At 35.6% G+C, this 22,487-nt stretch overlaps 1 protein-coding gene across 1 annotated transcript in view; it reads right to left on the bottom strand.

Annotated features, from left to right (window-relative positions):
• Nucleotides 1–312: 312 nt before the first annotated feature.
• LOC106129350 (uncharacterized) overlaps nt 313–22,487 on the bottom strand; it is a 90,211-nt gene continuing 68,036 nt past the window's right edge. The window contains exons 3-4 of the mRNA XM_013327883.2: nt 3,322–3,432; nt 313–3,060 (exon numbers count right to left, since the gene is read on the bottom strand). Coding sequence (XP_013183337.1) covers nt 1,983–3,060; nt 3,322–3,432 — 1,189 coding nt within the window. The 3' untranslated portion in view covers nt 313–1,982. The remainder of the gene's footprint in view (nt 3,061–3,321; nt 3,433–22,487) is intronic.

Raw genomic sequence — 22,487 nt, 5'->3', positions numbered from 1 at the left:
ATAGGTACATAAAATCAATTCTCTCTCTCAGAGGGGTAGGCAGAGAATACATTTTCCTATTAGCCACAATCATATTCATTATTATATAATAGAAAAAAAGTTTCCACTCTTTTATATTATCTGTGATCATTTAAATTAACTTGCACCAGCAGCAATTCTAAATTTCGTAATACATTTAAATTACACTCTTTTGAGAATAAAATTTTTTTTTACCATACAATGTAAAAAAGTTAACTAAGCGAATTCGAAGGATAATGAATAAATATACTTTCATTTCATCATGTAATTGTTTATTTTCAATGTGATATCGGCATTGACTATGATAAGGAATGAACAAACAGCATATACAATTTTAGATACTTATTAAAATATAGTTCTCGAAGCCTTTTTTCATATACAGCTGGAAATGATATGTCAAACATATAATACAGGAGGCAGGTAGCATTTAATTGTTTATATCTAAGATTATATGTTATTTTATTGCCATAAAATAAATAAAAATATATAAGTGTAGTTATTTATGTGTGAATATATTCGAATCATCAAACAAACCGATAATTATGCATGCAATAAAGAATTGCTTAGTTTTATTTTTGTTGCCTTTTTAATTATGCTAATAATCCAAAATTCTAAAATATGTAATATACATAAAACATAAACAACAGACATAAAATTATAAAAAAGTGTAAAGATACTTTTGACTGAAAAATATGGAAATTAATATTAATTTAAGCAATCACAACACAATAATACCATCTACCATCCTGTATAATTTGAAAGGATACTATTTACTTATTACTTAAATATATTAATTGAAAGAATATTACTTTAATAATTGGCACCGAGACAAGAATACAATATTTCTGTAACAGTTATCTATTCCCAAACAAATATTGGTCATTATAATAACGTCTTATAGAAAAGATGTTGTATTCTTTACAATTTTTTTTTTATTAATTTTAAACATCCACACACAAAAGCTGTAAACGTAGCGAAGGCTTTGCATTAATATATATGTTTTTATGGAACAATACACACCGCGATACAAATCACTGCAATTATAGACCTGAGTACACCAAAAGCAAGTCAAAAGTAATGCGATTCGAAAGCGAGTCCGCACTAACTTGTAATACAAAGAACTCTACAAACACGTCAAACTGCGGCGCAGCGGCCGAGTTACACAAGCGAGTGAGCTTTTAATGCCTTCGCTACTCCTCTGTCGTCCGTGTGTTCTGAACTTTAAAAGTTTATCGGGAGCTTTCAAGCCATCACAAGGAAAGTTTCAATTCCAAGAATGCTGTCCTAACATTCGTTAAAAGTTTTGCAAATTAAATATTGTAATCAGTCGTGCAACAAAAATAGTTTTCGAAGCTTCTTTATAGTTTTCTGTTGAAATATTTATCCTTATCGCTGATATTTCTGTTCCGTTTTCAGACTATCATATTCCTAAATGTTTATCAAAAAATAGATGTGATTTGTGGGTAATTGAAGTGTTAGGCCGTTTCCATTTGTTGGTTTTCTTAGTCATTTTAATGTCCAACAAAAAACTGTAAAGTCGTAAATTTGCTCATTATAGATTAACTTTAATACACATTAAAACTTAAGTCATTAACATACGAATGTACTTTTTAGAAATATATTTACAATAGTTAGTATCAAGAATAGTGTATCAATATAATTTGCCTTATTCAGTAAAGCTGATAGGTACCACCCTATAAGTAAAAGGTACGTCGATTTTGCATTCATCTAATCAACTCAGTTTCATGAAAATTCATACAAACATTACTCCCTTGTCAAACTTCCATGAAATTGGAGTCTCGCATTATATTAATTAGAACTCTAATAACGTGTGAAGTAACGTCGCGATGCTTTAATGTTTGCCAAGCTATCGTTACATAAACAAGCTCTGAAGATCGCAAACTTTCGTCTGTCGAGAATTCCACACGAATATTGAACTTAATTAGAGGAACTTCGAAAGTCATTCAAGCATAACTCTGAGCGTGCTCCAGTGGTATGTTTGACAATTTATTCCCTTTATCTACCCAGTTCTTTAACCTGCCCCTTAATTCTTCTAAACTTTTTGATTTCGCCTTATTTATCCTTTTGTATTTCACGTCTTTGGGCTTTGTGACGTTTCTATGATTGGACATCACTCGATTGTATGTCACTACTTGTGTTGACTTCGCCTCTTGATCCCCTTCTTCGCTCTCCGCGTTTGAAGTAGCTTCTTCCTCAGAATCATTAGCAGGAGTCATCCTCTTTGGCACAAAACTGTACGACCAAATGTCCTTCGCGGTTTTAGATTTGAGATCTTTATCATTGTCTATACTTTTCACCTCAGCAGTTAGCACAACGCTTCTCATTCGGAAATTGTCTCGTCGTTGAGCTAAGAGACTGGTTTCTTTATATTTCTCCTCGTCAGTTTTGTTGGCATCTTTTAATTCCTTCTCAGTACTGTTCTGAGCACTCAGACCTTTAGTGGAATCGCCGTCAGCTTCCTCTTCAACGCTGTATACTGTTTCCAGGATCTCTGGTCTACGCAGGAAACCGTTCGACCGTCTGACAATACTGTACTTTAGGTTTGGGTCAATCGCATCTGATATTGACCTGACTATAGTGACACTGTCAGGATTGGCCGATCTAAACCGTGGTATATGAGTCAAATTGCTGCAATCCGAGTCAACGTCTTCCATAATAACGGCGGAATCAGAATCATTCAGGGAATCAAAGTCGCCTGATATGTGAGTATCTTGTAGCATATCGCGGAAATCAGGAACGGTTTGTGATGTATCGACGCCATGTTCAAGTAGTTTAGCTTGAAGAGACTCGATGACTTTCTGTTGTTTCAATATGATGGTTTCTCGAAAGGCCAGCATGTTGGTTATTTCTTTTTGTTTGCGAACAAGACGAGATTCGAAGAGTAGGAGTTGACTGGAGAGAGACTTGAGTTGCTCGGCTTTTTCTCGTTGCAGACGACCGACCATTTCTTCCTGGCTGCGGTGTGCTCGACGCCATGTTAGTAGTTGATGCGCTTGCGCACGATACTTCATGCGAAGATCCCTGTAAAGAATCATTGGCTTTATTTAGAAACCGAGATATATTTATAAATAATTAAATTTTTATACATAAATAAATTGGCCCGCGTAAGAACTGAACTACTCGTAATCCTAAATAAACACGCCTTACTAAGGAAATGAAGGTATTGAAGGGTTCAACATTTCTCTTTCAATCATCTTCATCTAAACTTCATTAAATTATGCATACTGTATAGATTTCTATGACCAAAACTAAATACGATTTTAAGAAAATATACATAAATACCTTATAGTCCTCCTAGCCTCTTCAAGAGTGTGGGCCTCCAGTGGGTCAGTGAGGGAGGCTGCGAGTGACACGTCGGGCTCCGTAGGGCTGTTCAGAGCCGACTCGCTTCGGCTGGAACAAAAACACAAAAACTTGGTAAATAAGTTATTCGGTCGTATCCCTACCCAACGCGACTTGTGATTCGCCATTTTTTATTATGGAACTGTGGATTTAGAATACCCTCCCCGCCACTCTGTTTCCCGATACAATCTTTGGGACCATCAAGGCAAGAGTGGAAAATAAGCTTGCGTCAACCACCACTCTTTTTAAATGAAAAATTTGAGTGCAATTGACGTCAATGTGCCTGATGGTAAGCAAGATGAGATCTAATTTAAATAGTTATATTATATATATCTAATTTAAATTATTATATATATTTTTTAAGAAATTATAGAAATAGTTAGATCTACTTGTATATTTATTTGAAAGGTAAATATGTTGTTATGTACATATAAACCGACTTAGACAAAAATTCTTAATTTTTAAGCTTCTTATTAATTAAATCAAACCTAAATTATTTAACGAAAATACATCACAAGAACTCTAAGTAGAATTTACTTCAGCAACATGTGCCGCATCTTCTAAAGTTTTCATTACGTTAACAGGTCATTGACTCCCACCGACTCTTAAACTTTTAGCTCTTAGGAGTTCATACTCTTGACTTTATGTGCTTGACATGACAAGTATTTCTAGAAAAGTAATTTGATTCTCCTGTACGTAAGTAAACTGTAAGTTGATTCAGAGTTAAAGACAGGTGGCTATTCCATCATCTAACTAAAAGAAATCCCAAAAAGTATAAAAAACTTAGCTTGTAAAAATATTCATAATAATTTTTAAACTCTCTTATTCTATACAGTTTCATTTTAAAACAATTTTCAATACCTTCACCACTTTTTTTTTTACAGGGAAAATAACGATTTTATATTTCCTAAGACTACTAGCGATCCGCTCCGGCTTCGCACGGGTAACATTTATAGATAGATATAAATCTTCTTTAGAAAATCCTCTTTCTAACATTTCAAACAGGAACGAAATCCGTCCACAACTTTCCGAGATTAGCGCATACATACAAACTGAGAAAATAAGGGGACTTTACAATATGTAGTGGTAGAAAGACAGCAAGAATATCGTACAGTTTCTCTTTCCGCTACACGTAATCATTGACCACAAAACTTAGTTCTCCCGCTGATAGCCTAGCAACAAGTTCCTGTAAGTATCGACGTGTAGGGAGATAAAAAAGCACCCGTCGACTTAGAATTACGGACAAAATCGTGGCCGTAAACGCCACGGTACAGCGGTTAAGTATACACGTGGTATTCGGAGTAAGTTATAAGTGGCAGCGGGTGGATTTTGTTAAAAGCATTCATGAGTCAAAAGTCTATAGACTCATAGGCAAGCCTGACTTACAATAAAGTAATCACGCATGGAATCTACATAAAGGTCCTGCTATTTGTTTTATTTCATTGATTAATCAACACCATGCTGGTATAATTTAACACGCCATTCATTTTCTGCTAACAATGCCGCTGGCTCAAATGCGTTGACACAATTAACATTTGCTTATCAAAAATACCACTGAAAACTTATATTAAATTGACATTATTTTTATGGTCACAAAATAAACCGATTTTCATCACCAAGAAATAAATGTATTGATCATTAAACAATTTTTATTCCACCATGGCTTAGTCAATCAAAAACCGCTGTCGCTTATGCCTTCTCCCGTAGCTCATAAGCTCGTATGTAACGCACCCGTTATTCAATGCCCAAAGGCTGTAATTTCGCAACTAGGTTCCTGGTTCAGAGCGGGGTTATCGTGTGATTACAGCTGTAATCTCTTGTCAGTCGTAGGACCAGATAAACGGATATTCGAATATAATTGTGGGTTAGGTTATGTGGTGAGAAATATATATGGCCTTTACTGATGTAACAATTCGTCTCTGTGACTAATCCACCGACGCTATGTTGCCAACGAGGTTTAGTCGTCAAATTCAGTACATTGCAATGCTAAAAGTGAAATTATTAGGGCATTTTTAAAACATACTAGAGGCCGCCCGCGACTTCGTCCGCGTGGAATCAATCCCGCGGGAACTCCGGGATAAAAAGTAGCCTATATGTTATTCTGGGTCTTCAGCTACCTACATACCAAATTTAATTGCAATCGGTTCAGTAGTTTTTGCGTGAAAGAGTAACAAACATCCATACTGACATCCTGACACACATCCCACAAACTTTCGCGTTTATAATATTAGTAGGATTTCTACTTAAACTGTCTCATTTTTATTAGTCGTCATTTGAAGTGGTAATACTTGAGTGTGTGTATGTAATGCTTATAAAATCACTGGTAAACCAAATTAAAGAAAGAGTTAAAATAATCATGGTAAGTAAAGATCTGAGGTTAGACAAATACTTATGGCTTTCGCAAGTTCATCCTGCTAGAATCATAAGTTTGTAAGTTCACCTCGAAGTAATATATCATTCCCATGATCCGTTTTAAAGACAAAAGCAGAAAAGTCCACTCACCATACAAAATCGGCCATTATTTATTCAATCTCTATGGTCGCCACTATGAACACTACTTTTGAATTAATTTTACATGAAACAGGTTCCTATTCATTTTGTTTCAACCATTTTTTTACCAAATCCGTTAAAAGCCATAATATTTATCTATGTATTTTACAATATATTTCCTTTATTTCGAGGTTTATTTTACATAATTTCAACAACTGATTGTCAAGTTAAAAATCACGTTTTTACACCATTTCACAACTTAGTTATCGACCGTTGCAGTCTGGGAGCGGACTAAGGAAGTGTGGTTGGACACGGGCGCTCCTTAGGGCTCCCCCAACCGGCGCTCCGGTCCAATGCGCACGGGCCGGCCTTTCGTTGGACGTCGGAGCAGCTGGCCAGCGGTTCCTATGGCATTTGGTTGAAAGGTGAAAGTACGTGAAATAATATAAACAAATGTCTATTTTCTTAGTAATGTATATGAGTTTTATTGATTATTGTAGCACTTGCGGAGAGCTGGTTGCTCTGATATCTTCAGGTGAAGTCTCTAATCTTGACGAAGAGCCTTTGGCTCGCCCGTGGTTACGATTCTAGTTAAAGTAACTCAGTCGCGAATTGACTCCTATCTGGCCTCCGCAGCCTTTATAGTTAAACTTAACCCAGCTTGGATCATTTTGTTTTCACTCATCAAACGGCCATCGGTTATCATCAAAACTAATGTAAGCAACGTAGCATAGATTCATTGGTACATGGCCGCGGTAGAATTTGAACCAGTGTGACCCTATGTGACACATTTTATTCAGGCACCTTAAACTACGAACGCTCAGTTACGTATGACAATTATGGTTACTACAGTAAATGAAGCCACAAGCTAACGCTTGTCAAAGCGACACATATGAATATTTAAGATGCGGTTTTGAAAGGGCCGTGAAGGTAACCTCTTCTTTGGCATGGGAATATGAGGACAGTATATGAACGTTAATAAGGTAGGAATTATGTATAAAAGGGCTGCACAGAATTCGACCGCCAGAGAATGAGTCTTTTTTCGTGACGTAAATTTAGAAAGATATTTGTCTTTGAAGATGCGAAAAATCTAGCTTTCAATAAAATAAGTACACCACTATAAGAAGATACAGAAATATTAGCAATTTTTTAAAATCTTGGTTTAGTAGTGTTCGAAAATACACAATTTGTCATACAACCTCTTTTAACTTATTGTTATATATGGATACACACCAAGTTGTTATACATATATGGAGCTTTTGTTGTAGTTTATTGTAGTCACTAGCGAACCGCACGGCTCAGATTTATACATATAAACCTTCCTTTTGAATCACTGTATTTATTAAAAATTGCATCAAAACAAACAAACGGTTGTTTGAAATATCTTTATTGCATAGAAATATACACAGTAACAAAAAATAGTACATAGTTATAAAAGAAACAAATCACTTGCAATCGCGGACTTATCCCATGAAGGGATCTCTTCCAGTCAACCGGCAAACAATAAAGGAACTAGATAATTCAGTAAAAAGCGGCAAGTCACTGTATTTTAGCAACAATATAATAATATACCTACTAACACAAATACAGATAATAGACATATACCTATCCACTAAATATACATTCAGTCAGAAAAGTATCGGGAATGGATTATTTATTTATGGTTCCAAATTCAAATTTTTGTTTTTTTTGTTGTTGTTAGATTGGCACAACTGTTTTCCATTTTGGCGCGGAGTTTGAGTTGCATCTGTTGTTTACATTAAATACAGTGCTATTTTTAGTTATATCATATCTAGTGTGTATTGCTAATTTCATAATGGATAAAAACATCGAACAAAGAGTTTGTCTTAAATTTTGCATTGCCAATGGAATATCGTGTTCGGAGTCACTGAAAATGTTACAGAAGGCTTACGGTGAATCGACTTTAATAAAAACTCGTGCTTATGAGTGGTACAAAGCGTTCAAAAGCGGTCGAGATGTGATGGAAGATTTGCCTCGCTCTGGTAGGCCATCAACGTCTGCAACTGAAGTTAACATCGCAAAAGTGAAGGAAATAGTGACTGAAAATCCTCATTCAACTTTGAGAGAGATAGCCACCGAACTTTCTGTATCTCACGAGTCGATCCGTACCATTTTAACTAATAATTTGGGTATGAAACATGTTGCCGCTCGGCTAGTCCCAAAAGACCTGAATTTTTTTCAAAAACTCAATCGCATGATAGTCGCTGAGGACATGCTAGAACGAGTCAATTCCGACCCAACATTCATGAAACGCATTGTTACTGGTGACGAGACGTGGGTTTACGAGTTTGACATGCAAACTAGTCAACAAGCTTCGGAGTGGCGCCTTCCAACTGAACCGAAACCGAAAAAACCACGCCAAAGTCGTTCAAAAGTCAAAGTCATGTTGACTGTTTTCTTTGACTATCGCGGTGTTGTGCACTCGGAATTCTTGCCGGAAGGTCAAACGGTAAATAGGGAATATTATTTGAGTGTTATGCGGCGTTTAAGAGAGCAAATCCGACGAAAAAGGCCAGATTTGTGGAAAGAAAATTCTTGGATTTTGCACCATGATAATGCACCTTCGCACAAGGCCATCATTGTGAACGAATTTTTAACCAAACACTCAACAAATACCATCGAGCAACCACCATATTCACCAGATATGGCTCCAGCCGACTTTTTTCTTTTTCCTAAACTCAAACTACCACTTCGTGGCACCCGTTTTCAATCGGTAGAAGACATAAAAGAGAATTCGCGGCGAGAACTGACCTCAATTCCGGAAACAGCGTTTAAAAAATGTTTTGATGATTGGATTATTCGTTGGCGTAAGTGTATCGTTTCTAAAGGAGCATATTTTGAAGGTGATAAAATAAATTTGGATGAATAACAAACAGTTTGTGTATTATTGATCTTTTCCTGCTACTTTCTTGACACAGTAGTATATGTATAAACTATTAACCGTTGTGTAGTTTTAAAGATCTAGCCATACATAAAGACTTGGGACAGACGCGGGAAGCGACGTTGTTTTATACTACTAAGTGACTACAAATTGAATGAATGAATAATTCTTTATTGCACTTAAAAAAAGAACAATGTTGCGGATAAAGCAAATACCCAGATGTAGTGTAATGGGCGGTCTTATCGCTTATAGCATTTTTGTCTAGACAGCCAGTACCTAAATAGAGAGGAAAAAAACACAATATACAGACAGCGATACAACTTAATGCGGTGAGGGCCCGCTTTTAAAATGCCTTCTGACCTGTGAATGGTGTGCTCGGGCCTCAGATGACATATTCCTGAAGTGTTTTTTATCTTCATCAAGGAATCTGTATCAGATAATCCCGGTTTACAATAGGCTATTTTACACCATGTAAAAAAAAATATAAAAATGCACGTATCTTATAGATTTTGTAAAAAATAAAAGAAAAACATCGATCATTATTCATAAAAGTGCAATATGGATTTTATAATTCAATTTAAAAAATCCTCTTTTTTAATCTGTTCTTCAAAAGTCGAAAACGCTATCCGCCATGTTGGGTACTGACGTGACGTCATACTTTTAGTAAACAAATATCGAATCGAAAACATATTGATGATGTCAGGCTCTGTTTATTTTGAAATTTTAAAATTTCTATCACGTTTTTGGGTTTTTACTCTTTAATAATTTAATAGAATCATGGAAGACGGTTTTGTGAAAGCAGACAATATAAATCTACCGAGGATTAATACGTTGATGGTGGCGAAATTTTTTGCGTCCAATCCCAAATCTAGATGGTATGCAGTTTGGTTTCATCCGAATTTGTTTAACAGAACCCATTATCTTATATTCTGTATAATTCTTCATATCGTTTTCGAGCTAAAACATGAAATAAGTATATAATATGAAATCAACTCGCATCATAGGTTCATAACATAACCTAAAAGTACTCAAAGGTTGTTGGTGTTATATTAACATGACTTGTGGTTACTTTACTATTTACAATGAATGCTAACTTACATCAAAGTGGTCTTCACAGAAATACAATCTTGATTTTGTAGACAATGCCTTTGGATCTCTTCTTGCTAATTTCAACCAAGTGTTTCTCATCAACAAAATGTTTCGTTTTTCACAAAGAAAATATAATACCTATGATAAATGCACATAAATTTTCAAGCAAACATTGCAGCCTGGAAAATCTGCGTAAACTTTTGTCGCTGCATCTTTGAATATGTCATGAGGCGGATAAAATGAGATTTATGTTTGTTTATTTCTTTGTTCATTTCACTCGTAGTTTTGTCCGTGCACAGGCATGATCTGTGAAATATGATACACGTATATTGGGTTTAAAAATATTCTAGTATTCTTTTAACTTTTATAAAATGTTGCTTATATTTCATATTTTGTACGCCGATGTTGATAAAACATGTGTGACAAATGCATTTGAATGTATGATATGTTACATACATACATATAACGATGTATATTTTCTTTGGGGGATAAACGGATCCAATAATATTGATAGGACTGAAAGGCCACTTTCAGCTGTATGGCTAAATGATTAACGCAGCGGTAATACGCTTGTCTGTGACACCGGAGGTCCCGGGTTCGAATACCGATCATGGCATGATGAGAAACGAACTTTCTCTGATTGGTCTGGGTCTTGGATGTTTTTCCATATGCTAACTCGATCTGTGTAATTTGTCCCGTATATATATTTATTTATTAATAGAATTGAAGTTCAAATGATGATAAGTTGCCTATTATTGCTTTCAAGGAAAATCCCAATTCATTCCTTTGTTGCCTTTTAAATTTTATAAACCTTAACCCCTACAGTTTAAAGAGCGAGTTAGGTTTATCTGGCCTCGACTGTACACAAGGTTATAATTAAAACAAATGAGCATTTGTTAATTCAAGCGCAGCTCAGGTTCATTGTAATGCATATAAAATGTACTTAGTTTAATGCACTCCGTTAGTTATCACGAACAACGTTAATTATTTTTGCATTTTTTATGCAACTATATTCATACTATATAAAATAACACCTTTTCCTAGAGGGGTAGGCAGAGACTACATCTTTCCACTCGCCACGATCCCTGCATACTTCATGCAAGCTCGTCGGTTTCGGGTACTCTAAGTAACTTTAATTAACAGGAGGAAATTAGTTTCATTTCATAATGGTTGAAACATGGCAAGTGAAAACTAGTCCCTGCCTACCCCTCTGGGAAAGGGCAGTGATTGTAGTGATTATTCGGACTCGCGGCACGAAGGGATGTCGGGAATACTAACTAGACTAAGCAGGCCTATCAAATGCAGCATGGCGGCCGCACATTATCGCTGTCCCGTTGCACGTCATAAGAAAAAGCGAAACAGGGATAGTTTTTCGCGCGATAAAAAAAGAATAACGCGTGCCATGGGTCGGGAGCTGGAATTCTGTTTATACCTAAGTACTAGCGGCCCGCCCCGGCTTCGCACGGGTGGACATATTTTTGTGTTTTATATTTTGAAATAAATTTATTTCAAAACAAATTTATGCCTATGTCAATTTTGAAGGTCTATTCTATATCTGTGCCAAATTTTATCAAAATCGGACCAGTAGTTTTTGAGTTTATTCCACACAAACATACAAAAATACAAATCTTTCCTCTTTATTATTAGTGTGGATATAGTTCCGTGTGGTACCCGGCATTAATACAAAAAAGAATAGGACCACTCCATCTCTTTCCAATGGATGTCGTAAAAGGCCACTAATGGATATGCTTATAAATTTGGTATTCTTTTTTCAGGCGATGCGCTAGCAACCCGTCACTATTTGAATTTCAATTCTATCATTAAACCAAATAGCTCAATGTGGCCTTTTAGTCTTTCTAAGTTTGTTGACTCTGTCTACCCCGCAAGGGATATAGACGTGACTATATGTATGTATGTAAGTATATAGTCCAATCCGTAGGTAAATTCAGTTTTTTACCGTGGTACCAATTCGCACACTGACTTCTTTACTCCCAAGACTGACCTTGGTCATACAAAATGTCCACGTCCCATAACTAACCCGGCAGTAGGTACTACGATAGGATTTATAAGAAAATCCACTTTCACTTGCTCTTCACCCGAGCAAAATTAAAGTTCACTTTCCCTTAAGAAATATTAATAAAAGTGAAAACTGCATCTAATTTGTTACAATTATCGCGCCACATTCTTTGCATATGCAAAACTGTATTCGAATTAATTATCTAGAACTTTGTTCAACTTGTCAGGTTTTTATCCAACTTTGCGGAAGTGAAGGTTATGTTTTTTTTAGCTATGATAGATTTCATTATTTGATTACAGTTTAGATTCAATGTTTAATTTCAAAATGTTATTTTCAAAGTTAATAGTGAAAAAAAAATCAGGTCACATTACACACATATACGTCTTCTATACGGTGTAGACAGAGCCAAAATACACAATTTTCAAAGTCTTTCAGCTTGATGGCTTAGTGATAGTTGTGAAGTGTTCTTGAAATGAATGAAAGAAAATTCAAAAAGTACATTTAACCCTTAACCACCTACCATACGTCCTGTTGATATTATTATTGTGAATATTTTTGCGCCGGAGTGTTGTATCGACTCGTACATTCCTGTACCTTTTCCCTGCGCCCCTGAGTACCGCATAACGGCTCGTCAAGTTTAGAAGTGTGCGCGTTTGTCTCAGGTGAGTAGTTAAATACCAGAGTAGGTCTGACAGACCCCTGTTAGGAGGTTACGTGATTTTTTTTTGTTATGTATATTTGTTTTTAGTTTTAGTTATAGTTTCTGTAATTGAGCGGTAGTTGGAAAATTATTTATCAGACGATGAAAAAATACCAAATGACGAATGCAGCGATGTAGAGCCGGTCGAAATTAGTCACGTCCCAGAAGAAAGTTGTGCATCTGATTCCGAGTGTCATATGTGCCAAAACAAAATAAGGCAGTCATCACTGTTTCAAGCATGCACCATTCTCCAGGTGTCAACGAAGTGACGAAGAAACCGGAGATCATATTATTTTATAACCAAACCAAAATGGGAGTGTATCTACTAGACCAAAGGTGCTCGAATTTGTCGTCGCTTTCGCAGGTGGCCATTGGCAATATTGTACAGATTACTTGACATTTCTTGCCTCAAATTGCTATGTTTGGGACCTGTCTGTGCAGACACTAGGACAAAAGATTGAAAGCAGGTTCAAGTTTTTGAAGAAACTTGCTGAACAGCTAATAAGACCGCATATGGCACGTGAAATTGCAACGAGATATACGTGTTAGCATACAATGCATACTCCAGATCAGCGTGACCCCTCCAGCAGCTGTTCCATGCATCAGCACTGCTGAAGAGAGATTATCAGGTCGTTAGAATTGTTCTACTTGTGAATGCAAAAAGAAACGCAAAACACAATACATGTGTTTCGAATGCAAAACGTCCATTTGCCTTGAATGCTCAAATAAAATTTGTTCTAATTGTCGCGAAAAGCTCTTAGGCGTCTGCAATTTTGTTAAATTAATTATTTTATTGAGAGTTTTTTTTTTTAATTCCTTGTTAATTGAATTATGAAAAAAAATTTAAGAATAATTGCCTATTACTTAAAATATTTTTTGTGGATGTAATTTTCTAGAACAGTTAGAAAGTTAACCGTAAATAAGAGATAATGCCAATTATTGAAGTTAAAAAAAAAATATATTGTTGATTTTCATGTTCTTATTTTTTTAATGAAGAGAATAATAATGCACCAAACATAATTATTATTCAAGTTTATATATTTACTTAATATTTAACAAAAAAAAAAATTTTTTGTTCTGGGGTCCCTCAGACTTATGGTAGGTGGTCGTGTGACAAAAATATATGCTAGGTAGTTAAGGGTTAAGATGAGCTTTGTAGGAAAGGCTATTACAGTACGGAGGATTACATTAATGATAAACATGTGTGGCCCGAGCTTGACATAATGGCCTCTTAAATGCTTGTGCATTATTGACATGGTGTGGTCATAATTTGTACAGGGTGTACATATTTTATTTTTATTTTTTGACGAAATATTCCTATCCTTTCTAAGACTGTTGGCTCTGTCCACCCCGCAAGCGATATAGACGTGATTTTATGCATGTTAATGTGATAAGTACAATGCGGCATTTCAATTAAATAGGTTAAATTACTTCCAGTTAAATTATAAAACTTATTTTTAAAAATATATTATTTTTCACTAGCTGTGCCCGCGACTTCGTCCGCGTGGAATAGTTATTTTGAGCATTATTGAAGCCCTCAAGGATGTATAATCTTCCCCTTTTTTTCACATTTTCCATTATTTCTTTGCTCCGTATAGTTGCAGCGTGATGTTATATAGCCTAAAGCCTTTCTCGATAAATGGTCAACACAAAAAGAATTTTTTAATATAAGCCAGTAGTTCCTGAGATTAGCATGTTCAAACAAGTAATGTTTATGTAAGAGTTATGAATGTGGATGAAGCAAGGGAAATATGCAGAGATCGTGGCAAGTGGAAAGAGGTAGTCTCTGCCTACCCCTCCGGGGAAGAGGCGTGATTTTATGTATGTATGTATTTAAGTGTACCGACCTCAGCTTATTCTGTTGGAAGAAGTAGATTCATCGTGTAGTTCAAAAGAAGTAAGTTACTGCACACGCCGCCGTATTACATATGCATTAATAATGATAACATCTACATATAGCCTACACGTAGTTCTTGTATTCGGTACACTTTCATCGATAGCAAATGAACTAGTGCACAGAAATGGTGCTGTAACGACAAGTTAACCGCGTATAGGTACATATGTACTCAAAATATTTCGCACCCATTCTAGCCATTTAGAAGACCACGAATTTTTAAACTTGAAGATTCAATGGCGAATACCAAATATAATTATTATTAACAAAGACAATACGTTTCCTGTGTGGTTCCCGGCACTAATGGAAAAAAGAATAGGATCACTTTATCTATTTCTCATGAATGTCGTAAAAGGCGACTGAGGGATAGGCTTGTAAACTTGAGATTCTTCTTTTAGGCGATGGGCTAGCAACCTGTCGCTATTTGAATCTCAATTCTATCATTAAGCCAAACAAAAACTGACCGTGGCCTATCATTTTTTAAAGACTACTGGCTCTGTCTACCCCTGTATAGGGGATATGACGTAATTATATGTATGTATGTAGGTATGTATATTCTTCATCTTTAATAGTTCCTTATTCCTATTCAATTTTATGTCCACGGCTTGATGTAAGGCGGCTAACAAATAATTTGAAACTGACACATTATGATTAAAGCAATAAATTAATTTATTTTATTTTAAATATGAGACAACTTATTAAAAAAAAATGTTCAATTGTCAGATGCTGGATGATTTCCTACAATGGAAAATGTCATACACATTTTGAACAACGATTTCGGAAAATATTTATCCATAGAACTTCTAACCAAATTCCTAGAAAAACACGTAAAAATTTTCACTAAATTCTATCTTCCTACACGATTAAGTTACTAATTTAGACAAGTGAAACAGTTTAGAGCGTCACATCTGTAATTTATTTAATTTTAAATGTCGTGCGAATTATGTATGCCGGGAAGGTAGCAAGTAGCGTCGGCAACGTACTCACCACACTTACATGAAAAGCCCATCTGTCAGCTTGTAAAGTGTTACTTGGTGACTTACATTCTTTGCTGATTTACTGAATTTTCTCCTTCTCGGAGGTCAGACAGGAGTCGCTTAATGTAAAGTGATTTACCCACTCCAGGAACTTAGCCAAAGGTATCTCAGCAAAATATAATAATTAACTTTGTACTTTTATTTCACGAAACTATTATTAGTGCCGTGTGGTTCCCGGCACCAGTAGAAAAAAGAATAGGACCACTCCATCTCTTTCCCATGGATGTCGTAAAAGGCGACTAAGGGATAGGCTTACAAACTTGGGATTCTTTTTTAGGCGATGGGCCAGCAACCTGTCACTAGTTGAATCTCAATTCTGTCATTAAGCCAAATAGCTGAACGTGGCCATTTAGTCTTTCAAGACTGTTGGCTATGTCTACCCCGCAAGGGATATAAACGTGGCCATATGTATGTATGTATGTAAATGTAAGGTTACGAGGTAATAAATTTTGACGGCCTCTGTGCCGCAGCGGTAGTACGCTTGTCTGTGACACCAGATGTCCCGGGTTCTAATCCCGGCTAGGGCATGATGAGAAAAGAACTTTTGCTGATTGGCCTGGGTCTTGGATGTTTATCTATATAAGTATTTATTATAAAATATAGTATCGTTGAGTTAGTATCTCGTAACACAAGTCTCGAACTTACTTCGAGGCTAACTCAATCAGTGTAATTTGTCCCGTATATATTTATATTTATAATGAGCGATAGTCGATAATGGTTAAAGTATCCAGACTCAAATAAAAGGGGGGGTTTGTCGCGAATGTCACATTAAGATTCACCGTTGATTGCTGGCAAGTAAAAAAACCCATTGCATCACACGGGGATACTCCAGGCCGGAATTGGACTGTGAGGGTCAGGAATAAGGTCCCATCTTCCACAGCCCTGGATGAGGTCTCGGGGAAAGAGGAGTATCGGTAATCTCTTTCTCCTTCTCGAAGGTCAGACAGGAGTCGCTTAATGTAAAGTGATTTACCCACTCCAGGATCTTGGCTAAAGGTATCTCAGCAAAATATAATAATTAACTTTGTATTTTATTTTTTACCAAATAATTATTTATTTAATTTGTACACAAAATTATATACAGGAGCTTTTAATACAGTAGTACAAAGGTGTTACTTATTTCAATAGAAATAACCTCTTCCAGTAGAGGAGAGATGAATATTGGAGCGCTATGGTATGTAAAACTTTATTGCAAAATTATATATGTTGAAAAATAACATTATTTTCAGGTATTTTCGGGACGGGGAGAAGTAAATACATTTGGTATAAGTCCATGAATAAAAACGTAATTCTTACGCAAAAATAGATTTAGAAACTACTCGTACATATTTATTTGAAATACAAGCTGAGATATTCAATTTGTCAACAAGACATGAATATAAAAGGAAATATGTTATTTTATCTTCCTTGAAATAACAATAATACTACTTAACCGCAATAATATCTTTTTTCTCGTGGAAATTTTTTATTTTGATTATTTTGGTCTTCCCTACTCTTCCTGAAGAACATATCATACCTGATTTAATTTATCTGACAGTCAGTCAACTCATATAGTAATTGTATACAATTACGTCTTTATTCCTTACAAGTAAATTTCAGGGGTAGACAGAGCCTACAGTTTATAAAGACTTAAAAGCCACGTCAAATGTGTCCTTAAAATAAACTGTAGGCTATATGGCTTCATGCCAGACTCACTAAGATAAAACTTTTACTTTCATAATATTTTTTACTCTATACGGGCCACGACTAGCAAAAAGAGATTTATATCATCTTACTAAAGAAACACGCTAGAAAAATAATATTTGAGGCTGGACAAGTCACTTCTATAAGCGGGAAACTTCGCAACATTGATTAATGATCTCTTTGACATTATTTCTGTGGTCAGTAGTTTTGTTACTAGAATTGGACTTAGATTAATTTAAAAAAAGACTGGAAATAAAATAATATTATGAAAAAGGAAGAGGCACATTTAAGCTTATTTAATTCCAAATAACTTGCAGCGAAAATACATTTATTGTATGTACTTATGTGTGCGTTTGTTACACCATAACTCTGGAACCGTTGGTTCAAATTCATCAAAATCAAATTTGATGAATTTGAAAATGGTATGTTGAATCTGTAAGTTCGCGAGGCAAAAAAATCGGTTATGTCGTTTTTGACATATTCACAATTTCTTTTTTTAATTAAAAGTCTATGTTCGCTAATAATAAATCTGAACCTCTATACCGACACAACTATACACGCATACCAGTGGCCATATTAGACTGTAACGTATTTGTATCGGGTATTGTGTGAGATGCGTCATACATAAAGTGACCATGCGTCCCGTTTTCGGTGGGATTGTCCCGCTTTCAGGCTGTCTGTCCCGCTGTCCCCAGCGAGAGCAAAAATGTCCCGCTTTTGCAAACAAACCAAATTTTTATTCTTATTTTATATCAACATTGCACTCAAATCTCACAGTCAGTCAGAAATACTAAATGTACAGACAAAATATTTTTACTGTTTAATTATATGTATAGATAATTATTTATAATTGACTTATATATTAAGTATATAATATATTTTTTTATTTACGTATATACAAAATTCCGTAAGCGTCCCGCTCTGACGCAAAAAAAAATGGTCACGTTAGTCATACATCATCACTGCACGGTGACATCGCTTTCCTCGATAAGGATAAGGCGATGTCGTGATATATATGTTACTGCACTTTAAATACAAAACAATAAGATTCATTCATTCATTCAAATAATCACGTCTATATCCCTTGTGGGGTAGACAGAGCCATCAGTCTTGAAAAGACTGATAGGCCAATTGGCTTAATGATAGAATTAAGATTCAAATTGTGACAGGTTGCTAGCCCATCGCCTAAAAGTTTATAAGCATAGTCACACACCCTTAGTCGCCTGTTACGACATCCATGGGAATGAGACGGAGTGGTCCTATTCTTTTTTTTATGGTGCCACACGGACAGACTATTGTAATAGCGAGCAGTCTAGTTAGACTCTCGGAGTCTCAATATAGCTTGCTGAATAACGAATAGTGTAATAGGGGTCTTAAGTTAACAAGTAAATGCTATTAGAAGTCCAAACTTCTAACAAAGGGTTATCCTTTGTTACAACTTTTGTTTTGGCGGTTTATACCACAAGACCGCAAACCGCATAAGTTTTGTTACAATTTATAAACAATTTCAGAAATAATTCTACCTTGACCCCAATTTAATGATAGTTTAGAGTTTAAAATATGCTGATGAATGGCCCAAGTTACACAAAGGATTATAGTTCCCTGAGTTAAATGAAAGGAATGGACATTAAAGTTCAAAACATAAAGCGTAAGACAAAAATACTAGTTGTTTAAAAATACGTACATACATACATGCATATGGTCACGTCTATATCCCCACAATAGTCTTGAAAAGACTGAATGGCCACGTTCAGCTATTTGGCTTAATGATACAATTGAGATTCAAATAGTGACAGGTTGCTAGCCCATCGCCTAAAAATACGTTCCCTTACATAATGATGGATATTAAAACATTTGGGAGTCCATAATTCTGTAATAAAAAACAAATATTTTATCTTTTCAGCGTAATTTAATGAGTTTTAATGCCTACCTTGGCATGTAAAAATATAAGTGGACATACCTTACAAAGAACTATCACACCGTCAGAAGGAAAGTCAAACACACTTCAAAGTGTACTCGATTCGACATACACTTCTTCCTCCTGGATTTAGTCCCGGTTGCATCCTCACCACTCTGGAGAGGAGCCTGAGGTATGCCTTTGACCATTGATCCTAGATTGGGAGTTTTACACGAAGCGACTCCCATCTGACCTACGCAACCTTTGCCTAACCAAACCCGTATTGGATCGATCATCAAGTTGCCTGAATGTCCTGCACATTCAGGCAACTTGATGATCGAATGATGAACGAATTCCTAAGGTTTATACCATCTAAAAAAAAAGCACCGAAATTGGCACCACCTGAAAAGCGACGAATTTGGCGCCACTTACAAAAGATTACAAGTTTTTTTGCAAATCCCACCGGAACTACAGTTTTTACCGGTATGAAAGGTACCCAATGCCCATCTTCAGACTCTTAATTATACATTACATGAAGAGGTAACAAACAAACAAAAAATTAAACTTACTTTCGCATTTATTAGTTGAGATTCAACTACACGTTGCCTGCCTGCAGCAGTTGTCCTAATTCTTCTATCGAAAACTCGAAATCTTCCGGATAATGCCGTCTCCATGCCTTTATAACTCTATGCATAACCAGTGATTAATAGCATATACGACGCCGTGAGGTTACTGACAATGGCTTATCTGAAGCAAATTAATTTAGGGCCCGTTCAAATGGGTGATTATAACGTCAAGCGATCGGCTTTAACACTAAAGAAAGGAAAGATGATAGCTAGAGGAAATATCTTGTTGTGAAAGTTCTTATTGGTGTTTCGATAAATGAATTTTGAATTTAGCTAGCCAAATTTACGTCATCTAACCAATATAATTAAACGTATTATTTTTTCAGTGTAGATACAGTCAGCTGCATATTAACCTATCCAAACTCACTGCCTCTTTAACGGCGTCATATTCCATGCTGGGTAACTTTGATATGCGTCTGTCTGTTTTAGCATCGTCAATGTTGAGTTTATAGATAAGTACTCTTTTCCATACAATCGTTTGATGGCTGGCTGAGTTAATTGCATGAGCGTTGGTGGTCGAATAGAAAGGCACTACTTTTGAAGTTACGAACATTAGTTTGAATACTAACTGATGCTCTTACGGTGAGGGAAAACATAGTGAGAAAATCTGCATAATCATCGAATACGATTTAGGTTCTCCTGCAAAGGTTGTGGAGGTCAGACGGGAGTAGCTTCGTGTAAAAAACCTGACTCACCCAACCCAGGATCCATGGTCAAAAGGCATACCCCGGGGTCCTCACCAGAGTGGTGAGGATGCAACCGGGACTAAAGCCAGGAGGAAGAAAGAGTCTGCTGACTTCTGCTCTCACGGTGAAGGAAAACACCGTGAGGAAACCTTCAAATTCGGGAAACTGAAACATACATATGACGTCACAGAATCACGTCTTCATCCCTTACAGGGTAGACAGACCCAACAATCTCGCAATTCTCATCCAACAATCTCGCAATTCTCATTTAGTTAACCGTGTCCTTACAACTACTGGCTCTGTATACCTCGTTGCGTGATTTGATGTTGATTTTTATAGTCCGCGAATTGTTTAAGGCATTGCGTAACATCTAAGCACTACAATGTCACAGAATGTACGTACAGGAATCTCTGTATTCTGTGCATACGAGTATTATGTATTCAAAACGAATATCATCTGTAGATTGTTCGTCTGGTTTTACTTTATTTATGTGCTTTCAACCAGGAAGCTTTTAGATTGCGAAGCGCATAAATATACCGTAACATTTCGATTGACCTACATTACGTGAAATATCTCATTTGTGAAGGCTTTATATTGTAGCCAATGTACTCGCAAAATCTTTGTTGTTTATCAATTCACATGAGTTCTTTTTGTGTTTGGTATTTTAAATTTTTCTGAATAAGTTTACCACTCCATCTTTTTGCCTTGAATGTGGTAAAAGGCGACTAAGGTAGCGATGAAAAAACATAGTGTGTGCATGAATGTCGCCTTTTACAACATCCATGGGGAATTTTTTTTTTTCATTATTATAGGATACATATCGCTTTATAATAGTCAAATCTTTTGGTTTCACAACATTGGTTGACGTCAAATAAATTACTTAAAACTAATTTTACTGCCGCTTCCAAGGCGTCAGTGCAGAAGAAGCGATAACAAATAGCGGTCCTATTCTTAAGTGCCAGTGACAACAGATTATTAAAAACAAATTAAAAAAAAAATCAGAAAATACTGTAGAAGCACTGTTTTATTAAACGACACGCCACAATACCAAATAGTTTAACTAACACGTTGCAGCCTAACATCAATTCTTATCAAATCAACCTTGGAATAGGTAAATTTATTTATAATGTGGATTCCCTTAGGTCGACCCGGCCGGGTACAAATGTGGACCCTCGGAAAAACGGCAAGAAGCGCCTATACAAATATTTGATGAATACTGATGTGAGGCTATTTGGCGTTTAAATGTAGCATATGTTTATTTTAAGTGAAATAAATGTATTAGATTTTCATCATAGTGTATTTTGTCTAAAGGTGTTCATAAAAATCAACCAATTCAACCCTTCCTAGGGGCCAAAATTTAAATAATAATGTTTTTAGTTTGTAAATTTTGAAAAGTTTTTTTTTGTTATTAAATAATAAATATTAGTTTATATTATTAAATTATGTATATTTATTATTAGTACAGTTCAGAAATTGTAATAGTCACATTTTATTTAAATAAATTATCTAATTCAGCCTCAGTTAAATAAATTTCTAAACCATCTAAAAGAGTTTTGATTTGACATTTTTGTATCATAATTTTTTCCCCTATTATCTCTGTCTGTATGTATGCGCTAATATCGGAAAATAGTGGACGGATTTTGTTCCTGTTTGAAATGTTGGAAAGAGGATTTTTTGAGGAAGGTTTCTCTACCTATCAATGCTACCCGTGCGAAGCCGAAGCGTGTCGCTAGTATGTGATTAATTACATTGAAATTTTTGATTCACTGTTAGTTTTACTTAATATGGAAAACACAATCTTCGAATGAGAAATTGACTGAATTTAAGAAGAAAGAGGTAACAAAATCATTTGATATTTACTTCCTTGAAAATTTAATTTGTGATATAACTTATACACGAAGTTTCGTACACACAATTTTAACGCCACTAACAAACGCAAAAGGAGTTGCGGCGTTAATGAATCTCAATTTTTATTATAAACATATAATAAAAATTGGGATTCATATAAAAAAATATACGCCATACCGCTCTAAAATTCATCTTTCCTCTCATGGGTCTACTGGAAGAGATTTCTTTTGAAATAAG

The sequence above is a fragment of the Amyelois transitella genome, chromosome 4, assembly GCF_032362555.1.
Source record: "Amyelois transitella isolate CPQ chromosome 4, ilAmyTran1.1, whole genome shotgun sequence".
Taxonomy (NCBI): domain Eukaryota; kingdom Metazoa; phylum Arthropoda; class Insecta; order Lepidoptera; family Pyralidae; genus Amyelois; species Amyelois transitella.
Note: the sequence above shows the minus strand (reverse complement) of the source record. Positions and strands in the feature narration are given on the sequence as shown.